This window comes from Castor canadensis, chromosome 10 (assembly GCF_047511655.1).
Source record: "Castor canadensis chromosome 10, mCasCan1.hap1v2, whole genome shotgun sequence".
NCBI lineage: Eukaryota > Metazoa > Chordata > Mammalia > Rodentia > Castoridae > Castor > Castor canadensis.
In genome coordinates, this window is record NC_133395.1 from 115,977,389 (window position 1) to 115,990,111 (window position 12,723).

The 12,723-nt window shown below is 38.1% G+C and overlaps 1 protein-coding gene and 1 non-coding gene across 2 annotated transcripts in view; one reads left to right on the top strand and one right to left on the bottom strand.

Moving 5' to 3' along the window:
- The first annotated feature begins 12 nt into the window (after nt 1–12).
- Appl1 (adaptor protein, phosphotyrosine interacting with PH domain and leucine zipper 1) overlaps nt 13–12,723 on the top strand; it is a 36,330-nt gene continuing 23,619 nt past the window's right edge. The window contains exons 1-6 of the mRNA XM_020156507.2: nt 13–202; nt 5,926–6,024; nt 7,658–7,717; nt 8,771–8,842; nt 10,959–11,046; nt 12,636–12,677. Coding sequence (XP_020012096.2) covers nt 149–202; nt 5,926–6,024; nt 7,658–7,717; nt 8,771–8,842; nt 10,959–11,046; nt 12,636–12,677 — 415 coding nt within the window. The 5' untranslated portion in view covers nt 13–148. The remainder of the gene's footprint in view (nt 203–5,925; nt 6,025–7,657; nt 7,718–8,770; nt 8,843–10,958; nt 11,047–12,635; nt 12,678–12,723) is intronic.
- LOC141413106 (U6 spliceosomal RNA) lies at nt 8,339–8,445 on the bottom strand. The gene has a single exon (XR_012437930.1). It is a non-coding gene; the product is annotated as a U6 spliceosomal RNA (small nuclear RNA).

Sequence of the window (12,723 nt, forward strand, 5' to 3'; positions counted from 1 at the left end):
GCCGCTCGGCGCCTGGCGAGGGCGGCGCGGGTGGCGTCGGTGGTAGCGCCTGCGAGAGGGCGGGCTAGGGTCAGCTGCTGCAGGCGGGCCGGCGCTCTGAACTGTGGGCGGCTGCCGCGTCTCCTGCCGCCGCCCTCTCTTTGCCACGATGCCGGGGATCGACAAGCTGCCCATTGAAGAGACGCTGGAGGACAGCCCGCAGGTGAAGCGCCGGGCGGCGGTGGGAGACGAGGGGGAGCCGGGGGACCGAGCACAGGCCTGGGGTGGGGGTGGGGAGGGGGTCCTCGCCGTTGTCGCAGGTGTCCACCCCGGCTCAGGTGGGCGCCGCCTCCACCCGCCACCCAGGTGCCTCCGCCCGCCGCGGCCGCGCCCAGGGCAGCGGAGGCCGGGCTCGAGGCTCGCGCGCGCCCGCGCGGTAGGGCCGAGGCCCACGGGCGGAGCCGCGGCCGCCGCCACCGTCGTCGTCTCTCATGGGGCCTGGCGCTCGCGTACGCGCCGGTCTGCATTTTATTTGACTGAAGGTTCCGTTTTTATCGCGGTGTTGTGAGCCGATGATTTTCGGAGAAAATCCAGGAGGCGCGAACACCTGGTGGTCTTGTTTAATGGTTTTGGAGGCTCGGCGCTTTAGGGAAGGAAATGGCTGGTTTTCTTCGGGAGGTGCTGGAGGGCTGCTCCAGGAAAGCCATCCCGCCGCTGTCACTCGAGCCGTGCATGGCGTGTGATGGACGGCTGCGGACCTGGCCCCAATAAACTCATCAAAATAAAAGCCCTGTGTCGTGTGCGTGGGGGACGATGCTGGTGTGGGTGCTCTAGCTTAAGACAGTTCTGCTATCTTTTTATTACTCAAGAATGAGATGAGCTGTATTAAAAAGTGTTGGGGTTGAGAGGTGGGGGAAGCTCTAACTTAAGCGATTTGGAGTGATGTTGCTGGTTGGATCCCACCCAGGTTGAAAATTTTCTGAAATATTGCTTACTTCTAAATACGACTGCACATATTTTGTGTGTCTTTGTAGTTTAATTTGGCTCCCGAATAAAGGAAAGGAGGAAAGGGCTACATCCTTTTTTCCTGGATGACACTTCTGCCATGGATTGATAGTGTGCCAATTTTAATTGCCAAGTTGAAATCGGGCTCTGATTGTAGAACTGATTTGTTCTTTTTCAGTGTTATCTGCACAGGCCAGTTGCTTGCTGGTAATGTATTCTTACCCGTCTACGCTGACAAAGAGAAACCCACACTTTGGTTTATCTCATAGCCGTTTCATATTTTTCTTAATGACTTCCTCAGTATAAAGTTGAAAACTATGTTTGTTTCAGATGATGTGCAGCAGTTTTGTGGGTTGTATTGCTTAGGTGCACTTTGCCATCTTACTTTTTTTATTATGTAAGACTCAACAAGGTGCCTTCTCTTACTTGGCCTGTTTTTTATAACCCATAAAGACCATAAACAGCTCAGAATGGGCTTGGGTGGTGCCCTAGCTATGACTTTTAAGGCAGGGATAACCTTGTACTTGTTACAGTTCACAACTTGAGAATTAGGTGCTTTTTTTTTTTTTTTTTTTGACAAGCATGCCTCATATAGTAATTTTTTAAAATTAAAATATATTCGTTGTATAGGAGGGATTCCATTCTTAATAGACTTACATTGTACATTGGTTAGATCATCCCCACCATCTCTCCCTTGACCCCTGCCCTACTTAAAGCAATTGCAAGAAGTTTCATCATTCTATTTCCAGTATGTATCTGAAGCCAATCGACCATATTCCCTCACCCTCATCTCCTTCATTCCGCCTCCCACAAGTATCCCCCGCTCTGTACCTACTTTACAGTCTTGTATCTTGTTATTAATTGTGAAGCCAACTTTCAAAGGAGTTTCTCGATGTATCCCCTCTGTGAGTATACTTTACTGTGGTCAGTTCAACCCCTTCCAGTACTCTCCCTTCTCCCCTCCATCCCCCCATTATTCAACAGCTTTCAATACATATTGTTGTATACTCTGCCTGCACAGATATTACATATTTTGATATTGTTGATGCTCTGTCATTCTCTTTTCTTCTTCCTCCTCCCGAGTTCCATAGAATAGTTCCAGTATTACAAACGTTCTACATATAAGTTTGTATCATATGATAATTTTTAATGATGTAGCCACACTGATATCTTTTGATCTATTTTTCTTTTTTGGTGGGACTGGGGTTTGAACTCAGGGCTTCATGCTTCCACTGATATCTTTTGAGTTTCTGAACTTGAACTAGGTAATATTTATTTGTATTTATTTGGTAAATATAGTTACCACAACTGGAATTTACATGAAGGTAGAACCTGTGGGCAGGATGGAAAGCTCTGAATTTAGGATTGAGGGGATGACTTTCAGTATTCACTGTCACTTTGTAGCTTTTGCTTTAAGGCAAGCCACTCAACTTTTCTGAACCTTAGTTATTGTAGATAGTGTATGTTTATTTAAAATTTTTGACCCTGATTATAAAAATAATAATTGTTTCAGAAAAATTGGAAGGTGCAGAAATGAGTATATACACAGCAACAGCAAATCCTTTTAACAGTTTGTTTTCTTTAGTCTTTTTTCTTAAGTATATTTTAATGTAGTTGAGGTTATAGTGTACATAACAGTTTTTCTTGCTTTTAACATTAAGACTTAAGTATTTTCATGTTATTACATTTTGAACAAAAAATGTGAAGATTGCATGTTTCCTTAGCTGACTTAATAGACTTTTTGCCCTGTTTTGAGAGAAAGTCTTGCTGTGTTGCCCAGGCTAGCTGGAGAGAGCCTCCTGCCTCAGACTCCTGAGTTGTTGGGACTACAGGTGATGGCACTGCACCTAGCTCCCATTGTTGGACATTTAGAGTTTTTCCAAAGTTTTGCTTTTATAAATAGGGCTGAATTAATGCTTGGGCATAAATTTTTGTTCTTAGTTATAGAGTCCAAGAAGTAGAGTAACAGAATGTGAACGCAGTTAAAACTCCTAATAGACATTTTTATTAGATCATTTGATTTTAATCAAAAGTTGCCTGTTGGGAGCTGGAGCTGTAGCTCAGTGACAGAGCACTTGTGTAGCATGCTCAAGGGTCTGGGTTTAATCCCCAGCACAGAAAAAACAAAACAAACCTTCCCTCCCCCAAAATTAAACCTCAAACCAACCAACCAAACAAACAGAATATAAGCTTAAAAACAAAAAGTTGCCTGTTGGGCTGGGGATATAGCTGAGTTGTAGAATATTTGCATGGTGGCCAAGTGTAGCCTTTCTGTTCAGCCAACAAATAAGTTTGAGGGAAAAATGTCAGTCTTGATAGTCTGGAAACTTTCCTTTTCTACCTGGTGGAAAAGCCATCAAAACTTGATGAGCAAGTATCCATGCCTTCAAAGAAAATCCTAGGGACTAAAGTGGGACAGTTCTGAGAAGCATTGATATTGATGACTCCGCAGTTGGAAAATGATTTGTAAGAGTTAAACTCTGAGTGTGAAGAAATCTTAGGAACATATTAAATTTGATGCTACTTGTATTTTTCTTTCTGTTTATGTGAGACACAATCTGATACAATTAATACTATCTGAAGGTCTGTTTCCATAAAGACAAAATATTGAGACATAAGAAAACCTTAAATCGTAACTTGTCACTGTTTTTTTTTTTTTTTTTTGTGGTACTGGGGTTCGAACGCCAGGCCTACACCTTGAGCCACTCTAGCAGCCCATTTTTGTGATGGGTTTTTTTGAGATAGGGTCTTGTGAACTATTTCCCCGGGCTGGCTTCAAATCACAATCCTCCTGATCTCTGCCTCCTGAGTATCTAGGATTACAGGTACGAGCCACTGGCATCTGGCTGTGTTGTGCAATGGATTCCATCATAGATTCAATGAAATGATATCATATTGATACTATTTTTGTTAGCTGCTAACTTTAAACAAATAGTGATATGTAGTCTTGAACTTAATAATAGCTTTAAGTGGGGAATCTGGACTGTGGTTATAGCTCAGTGGTAGAGCACTTGCCTAGTATGTACAAGACCATGGGTTCAAACCTCCTTACCACAAAAAAAAAAAAAAAAAAAACCCAAGAAAATAAGGAACCTATTTCAGCCCTGTTTTGAGATAAGAACTTTTAAGTTTATACTACACTACACTTCAATTTTTTTGGTGGTCCTGGACTTTGAACTCAGGGGCCTCTTGTTTGCCAGGCAGGCACTCTACCACTTGATTTATGCCTCCAGCCCACACTACATATTTCTAAATAAATGTGGAGTTCCTTAAATTGACATTGCTTATTTTTGGAGAAAAAATAAAACCAAGTGGCAAATTTTTCTTTCTTTTTTTGTCGTACTAGGGTTTGAAACTCAGGACCTGGAGCTTGCTAGGCAGGTACTCTATCACTTGAGCCACTCCCCCAGCCCTTTTTGCTTTAGGTATTTTTCTGAACAGTCTCTCCCTGTTCATGCACAGGCCTGGACCATGATCCTCCTAGTCATGCTTTCCTAGCTGGGATGACAGGCACATGGCACCATGCTTTTTGTTGAGATAGGGTCTCACTAACTTTTTGCCCAGGCTGGCCTTTAACTAGAATCCTCCAGATCTCTGCCTTCCCAGTAGCTAGGATTATATGTATGAGCCACCAGTTTTTTGCTCCCCTCTCCCCATACTGTGGGTGAACTCTGGGCCTTATACTTGCTAGCAGGTGCTTTACCACTTGAGGCACTCCGCCAGCCCCAGACTGCTTTTTTTTTTTTTTTTTTTTAACATTTTAAAATAACACTCTGGGGAACGGGAGTGGAGCACTAGAGTGAAAAAAGATTCTGTGGTGGTGCATATGCCTTTTAGTCTTAGCTACTCTAGAGGCTGAGGCAGGATAATCATTTGAGTCTAGGAAATGGGGATCAAGCCTCACCAACATAGAACCCCATCTCAGATATATATGTATGCATATATATGTATGTCCAGATGTCCAAAATGTCCAGTCAAAATCTCAGAGGCCTGGGAAAGCAGAGGACTGAGAATATGGACGTCGTATATTGGCATAATGATTTTGTGTCTCCTCCCACTCTATGCCTTTCCTCTGCTGAACATAGGATGTGAGGGAATAAAAATATAAGGTCATCCTTTAGGTTTTAATCTTCAATTTTTCAGTACTCGTTGGTATTTTAATTCTTCCCCAACCTTTAGGATATAAAATATCCTAAAGTGTTCCTTGTCTTTGATTAGCTGAGTTTTTCTTTTTGATCATTTCTATTAACATTCTTATAGTTTACTTACTGACAAATTTTCCCCCTTAAAAATCAGTTTCATATGCTCATTGTAAAAAGAATGGTAAACAATGTAGAAATAGAAGAAGAAGGAGGAACCCAAATTCTGCACTTAGAAAAACCTAGTTAGCATTTTATAGAGTGATGAGTTGCATGCTGGGGAGGTGTACTGGGGCATTATTTTAGATTACGATGGAGGGATTTGGTACTACTAGAAAAGATCATGGAAGAAGAGAAGTAACCATATTAATTTATCCTGAAATGAAACATTTAAATAGTTATACATATTATGAGTACTGTTAGTTTTTCCCCCCCAGTGCTGGGGATCAAACCCAGGACCTCATGCATGTTAGGCAAGCATAGTGTCACTGAGCTAAGCCTCTAAGTTGATGGTTGCTACTGATTTGTTTTTAATTTAATTGCTGAATTTCTCATTCATAAAAAATTCACCTTTGCTGTTCTAAAGTTTATGTGACATAGTTGGAAAATACCTCTTCTTTAGTGAAGTGAAACTGAGAACAAAAAACCCTGAGTTCTTGGCATTACTATTAAAAGAAAAAATAGATTAAAACTCAGAATTGCTAGAGCTCTATTATGTTAGGATTTTTGCTTCCTTTAGGAAAAAATGTTTTTCCATTTGAGTTTTATATTAACTACCATTAACTTGTTTTATTTTATACAGACAAGGTCTTTACTGGGTGTATTTGAAGAAGATGCCACAGCTATTTCCAACTACATGAACCAGTTGTATCAAGCTATGCATCGGATTTATGATGCACAGGTAAAAAGCTAAGGGCTAATGCAATACCATTTAAACAATCTTTAAGCCCCATGAGGATAAAGATAGTGTCTGTCTGGTTTATTGGTGCCTAGTCCTATCTTGGACTCATACTATATTATTCAAAGTATGAATGAACATTAAGTATATTGTATTATAGTGCTTACATTTCAGTTAGTGTGTTTAGTTTGTAGCACTACAAAAGTGACAAGATTGAAACATCTGACCCTTTCCTCCAAATATAGTAAGGACTTTCTTACTGAAACTTACTGAGAATGATTTGGCTAAAGACCCTACGTTTTCGCTAATCATGCTTTTTTTTCCCCCCCTCTGGTGATATTGAGGCTTGAACTCAGGGCCTCATGCTTGCTAGGCAGGTGCTCTACCACTTGAGCTGCTTCACTAGCTCCCTAATCATGCTTTTAAATTTTAAAGAACATGCCCCCTTTTTAAGTAGAGCATTTGAAAGTGGCCTGCCCCTATTTAGCTAGTAGAAGGTAGTAAAAATTAGTTGTTGCTCTGTAGTACATGAAATTTATGAAATCTTTGACTAGATTTTCTTTTTTTTTTAGATTTTCTCATAGGATATAGAAAATACAATTTGAAGTTATATTTGTATAACTTACTATATTTTTCTTTTTTGGCAGTACTAGGGTTTGAACTCAGGGCTTTGGGTTTGGTAGGCTTGAGGACACCTCCAGCCCTTTTTTCTGATAGGGTCTTTTTGCCAGGGGTCAGCCTTGGACAGAAGTCCTCCTTCCTGTGTCTCCCATGTAGCTGGGATTGTAGGTGTGTGAACCACCACTCCTGGCTTGTTTGTTGAGATGGGGTTCTGTTACTTTTTGCATAGGTTGGCCTCAAACTGAGATCCTCTGGATCTCTGCCTACAGAGTATCTGGGATTTCAGTCACAAACTACTACACCTGCCTTTGTATAACTTATTTATAAGCTTTAACAGCAACCTGGGTTCTGTGATGTCCTTTCTTTGGGATTAAGTGTACAACTTTCATTTTTTTTCCCTTATTTTCTTTCCTTTCTGGATTCACATTTTCACACTAAAAAAGTTGCTGATTGTTGTTTATTTTTTCGTTGTGATAGGCCTCTCAAGATTTGATTTCTGATCATAAATACTAATAAGTAAAAGAAATATTAGTACTATTCATGACTAAAGAAACTTTGAATTTAAAACAATCTTTCATGTGACTGTGTTGCTGTTTTATGATTATGTCAACCACATTTTGATTGTGTTACTAAATGCTTTTCATAGTCTGGTATCAGAATCTAGAAAGAATTATCAGTTATTCATATAAAATCTCTTAAAGATTTAGCTAAGGTTATGTGTAGTTGTAACTTAAAATATTTAATGCTTTTTTTTTTTTAAATGCTTAGCTTTTATTAACCAAAAGGGTATAACCTGGAATATTGTTGATTTCGTTGACAGTGTCTCTGGGTTTGAATTTTCCTTTGAAATACTTTAATGGTAGTTCTCTTTCCAGTGACTGAAATAAGGTTTTTAAAAAATATGTTGTATTCATTTATGTTAAATGATAGTAAATGAAAATGGTCTAGGTATCTTCAGTTACAACTCTTAATCAGTAATTACTGTGCTAATTTGAATGCTAATTTTTTATTTTAGAATGAACTAAGTGCAGCAACACACCTGACTTCAAAACTTTTAAAAGAATATGAAAAACAGGTATCGTATATCAAAGTTTGAAGAGCATGATTTAGCATATGTAGCAGTATAATATCTGTACAGATAGACTTCCTCATCAAGAATCTTTTTTTTTGTTGTTGTTGTTGTACTGGGGCTTAAACTCAGGGCCTACACCTTGAGCTACTCCAACAGCCCTTTTTTTGTGAAGGATTGTTTTGAGATAAGGTCTCGTAGAACTATTTGCTTGGGCTGGCTTTGAACAATGATCCTCCTGATCTCTGCCTCCTCAGTAGCTGGGATTACAGGTGTGAGCCACTGTCACCCAGCTTCTTTTTCTTTTCTTTTCTTTTTTTTTTTGAGACCAGGGTCTTTCTTTGTTGGCCCCAAACTTGGGATCCTCCCTCCTCAGCTTCCTGAGTGCTGGGATTACAGACATGTGCCAACATGCCTTTTTTTTTCCTTTTTTTTTGGTACTGGGGTTTGAGTTCAGGGCTTTCCACTTGCTAGGCAGACGCTCTACAACCTGAAGTCCTTAAACTTTCTTGAATTCACAGAACATGCTATTGAAATTTCACTGTAGTACCTATACTGAGATAATTTTAATGATTTAGTGTTTGATACATTAGCTTAGATACAGAGGTTATTTAGTACACTTTTTTTTTTAACATGGAGCACATGATGAATTTGCATGTCATTCTTGTGCAGGGGCCATGCTAATCTTCTCTGTAGTGTTCCAATTTTAGTATATGTGCTGCCAAAGTGAGCACTAGCTTATCTTTTTTTTAACAAATGAAGAAATTGAGTCTTGCTCAAGGTTACACTGTCAGTTATTGGAAAAACTGGAGCTAAGTGCCAAATCTTTGAACTCCCAGTATGGTGTGCACTTCATATATTATGTTAACTGGTTACTTAACACAGTGCTAACTAATATTTATTAATCATGAAAATTGTTCTATTAAAATGGTATTTTTGGAGTCTATTCAAAATTTTAGAAATTTTCTAAAGTTACTTGAAAATGTAAACCGATGTTGTCATTCATGAAAAATGGATAATATGGAACCTTTTACCTCATCTCTGTTTCCCACTTTGTAGCGTTTTCCATTGGGGGGTGATGATGAAGTTATGAGCTCTACCTTACAACAGTTTTCAAAAGTTATAGACGAGGTAAGTATTTATTTTGCTTTAATAAGCGATGTTATAATTAAGTTACTCGGCTGTTATGGGGAACTTTTATTATTATAATTATGTGAGTAATTTTCCAAGGATTGCTAAAGAAGGACCTTATTTCCATATCATGGTGACTGTCTCATAAAACAATATCTGATTGACACAGATTGTTTTCCAGGAGTCAACTTCCTCATCCAGGTGTCATTTAGTCTCTTCACTGTCATCTGAAGTACGCAGAGAAAGAAGAGTGATGCAGTGGCTATAGCTAGGGCCTTTGTGGTTTCTCTTTTGCCATTAAACAACATTTTACTGTTTGCTTTTTGTTAATCCTTCCATCTAAAACAGCCCAAATCAACCCTTAATGTCCCAGACCAGTCATCACAGCAAATCATAACAGAAACAAAAAGACCTAGAAGTCATGAAGAAGAAAGGTAGTGAGAGACATGGAGAGTACAAAATTATTTCCTCTACTATTACAGTGAAAACTCTTTCCTCCCTTTTCCTCTTACCCTGGAAAAGTAATAGTTATATAGTATATAACACACACAATTTGCCATGCTGGGGATCAAACCCAGGACCTTACACATGCTAGGCAAGTGCTCTTTAACACTGAGCTATACCCCAGCTCCAGTTTTTCTAATATCTTAATAACTTATTATAGCAAAATGTTATACTAGGAGATCAATATAAAGAAATACAATACTTACAGGAAATGGAATGTTTTTCCTTTTGAAAAAATTCTAGTAAATACATATAACACTTGACATTGTGACATTTAATACATTCACACTGTTGTACAACCATCACAACTGTGTCGTTCCAGAACATTATCATCATCCCAAAAGAAACCATCTGCCCATTAAGCAGTCAGTTTCCTTTCCCATTCTCTCTACTCCCTGGCAACCACTAGTTAATCTGCTATCTGTATGGATTGCCTGCTTTGGGTAGTTCATATAAATTGGCCCATGTAATTTGTGGACTTTTTGTCTTTCTTCTTTCATTTAGCATTTGGATTTATCCATGTTGTAATATGTGTCAACACTTCATTCCTTTTTTGGCTGGATAAAATTTCATTGTATGAATATACTACATTTTGTTTATCTACTTGTTATAGACATTTGGGTTTCCATAATTTGGCTCCTATGAATAATGCTGCTATGACCATTTATGTATAAGTTTATTTTTTTGAACACCAGTTTTCAGTTGTTTTGGGTATATACCTAGGTGTGGTTTTGGTTATATGGTAACTTTGTTTTAACTTTCTGAGGAATTACCAAACTGTCTTGTCCAGTGCATGCCCATACCAATTTACATTCCCCCTACGGATGTAGACGAGATCTATTTTTTCCATATCTTTGCCAATAATTTTTATTTTCTTTTTTTTATTGTAACAGTCTAAGTAGGTATGAAGTAGTATCTCTTTGTTACTTGATTTGCATTTTTCTGATAGCTAGTAATATTTCAAGTGGTTATTAGACTTTTTTTTATGTTTGGAGAAGTGTTTATTTAGATCCTTTGCCCACTTTTTAAATTGAGTTTTTTGATTTTATTGAGTTGTAAAAGTTCTTTATTCTAGATACAAATTTCTTATTAGATAGGTGATTGGCAAATATTAAATGTTTTCTCCTATTGCATGGGTTTTCATTTTCTTTCTTTTTTTGAGGAGGGGGGGCTATGTAGCCCAGACTGGCCTTGAAATCACAATCGTCTTGCCTTAGCCTCCTGAGTGCTGGCATTATAGACATGGGCCACGCACTTCACTTTCTTGATCATATCCTTTGATGAACAAGTTTCTAATTTTGATGAAGTCCAATTTATATATTCTTCTGTTCCTTGTGCTTTTGATGTTGTATCTAAGAAATTATTGCCAAATCCAGTATTACCTTGTTTTCTTTTAAGGGTTTAAAATGGAAATTTTTTTGGCTGTATACTTTCTACTATATCACATATTTTTTGGTATTTTCTTTATGGTAAAATGTAAGAGAGCCTTTTTATTTCAAACTAGATTCTGTTTAATATATATAACATTGGTTAAATGTCTCTGTGTAGGCATTTATTAGTTATAAATGTTATCTGTTAGTCATTTGGCCTTTTTGGTCTTTTCTTTTATTAGCTTAGCTCTTGTCATGCGGTTCTTTCAACTCAACTTGCTGATGCCATGATGTTCCCCATTACCCAGTTTAAGGAAAGAGATCTGAAAGGTATTAAAGTCAAGCTTATGTTTACTTTCATCAGTGTCAGAAGATCAGTGCTTATAGAATGCATATTTCTTCATACTCAAACCATTTCTGACCAACCCGTGCCAGTTTTATTTTAATCAGTCACCAAACATTTATAGGAGTCCTTGATAGGTAATGAAGTATATCCTGACAAGTACTGATATAATGAGATATCCCTTCTTTTGAGATGTTCTAGAGAATGATATGGATAAACACGTAATTATGATACTGTTTCTGATAATTAGGGGATGAGAGAGTATTGTGAGGGCTCAGAAAACCTCTTCACCAAAAACACTTCACCAAAAATCTAACATGAGCATTGAACAATAAAGAGGAATTTGCAGGAGAAGGGAGTTATTGTTCTATTAGGGAGACATTGTTCTATTAGGGAGACTAGAATGCATGAAGGTTCGGGTTGTAGAGATACTAACTTGGCTTTGAGAATGATAAGGTGTTCAGTGTAGTCACAGTGTTGCGTGGGTTGGGGTGAGGCGAGAGATGAACTCAGAAGTAGATTAGATTAGATGGACCAGATCATGCTGTAGATGTTCTGCTTGATGACGAGCAAAGAGGAGCCAATGGAGTCCTTAAGGAGTAAAGAGGCACAGTCGTTTTGTTTTTGGAGAAGAGTGGATTTGAGGGCTAGGAGATTGGACTAAGAAGTTAAAGGAATCCAGTGAAGTATGACCCAAGGCCTGCATTAGGAGAGTGGCATAGTGTAGAGGCTTATATGGGCTACAGTGGCAGGCAGTAGGGGTGCTGGCACATCTAATGACCTGTGACTTAGCAGTCTGTGGATTTTTTTTTGCCAATTTAGGGTTACTATGTGATCAGTGAGGGTTTTATAGAATTGACTTGTTTTTTGTCATCATTCCTAAACTCAGAAAGTCATGTAGACCTGTATCCAGAATATGTAGATAGAATAAAAATATTGAAGTCATGTATCACTGAATGGTAGAGTATTTAAATTATACATGGAACAAAGACCATTGTATTTTACACATGGAGTTAATTCTGATGATACTCAAATATGGTCATTTCCAAGGTTGAGAAAGTAATTCTCACAATTCAGGAGACTGAATTATATAATTTTTTTAAATAAAATGTTCTTTGTTTCTCATTCAGGATTTGAATTTATTAGAGTCATATATCAAAAAATGAATTGCTAAGTTGAACTGTGGTACTGAGTCAGAATATTTGCATATCTTTTTTTTTGGGGGGGCAGTACTGGGGTTTGAATTCAGGGCCTCATGCTTGCAAGGCAAGTGGCTCTTATGCTTACACCATTCTGCCAGCCTGGATGGATATTTACATATTTTAGCATTTACAATGGGTTTTAAAATTTGTTTTGTATCATCACTAATTTGATAAAGTAGATTTTTCTGGTGATATGTTGCTAATGATAATAAATATCCCATAGACTAGATGAAACAGATTAACGTTTTCACCTGGAATATGGAAGTATAAAGTTTTATTTAGAGTACAGCTTAAGTAGCATTTGTTGCTTTATAGACAGAGTTTAAGATATTTCATAAATATACTAACCTGAAATTTTTCTTGAACTTACCCAGAAATATTGACATTAAAAGAAGTGTTTCAGATCGCTAGTAATGGTAAGACCTGAATACTTTTACACACTAATTTCTTTTATTGATGCAT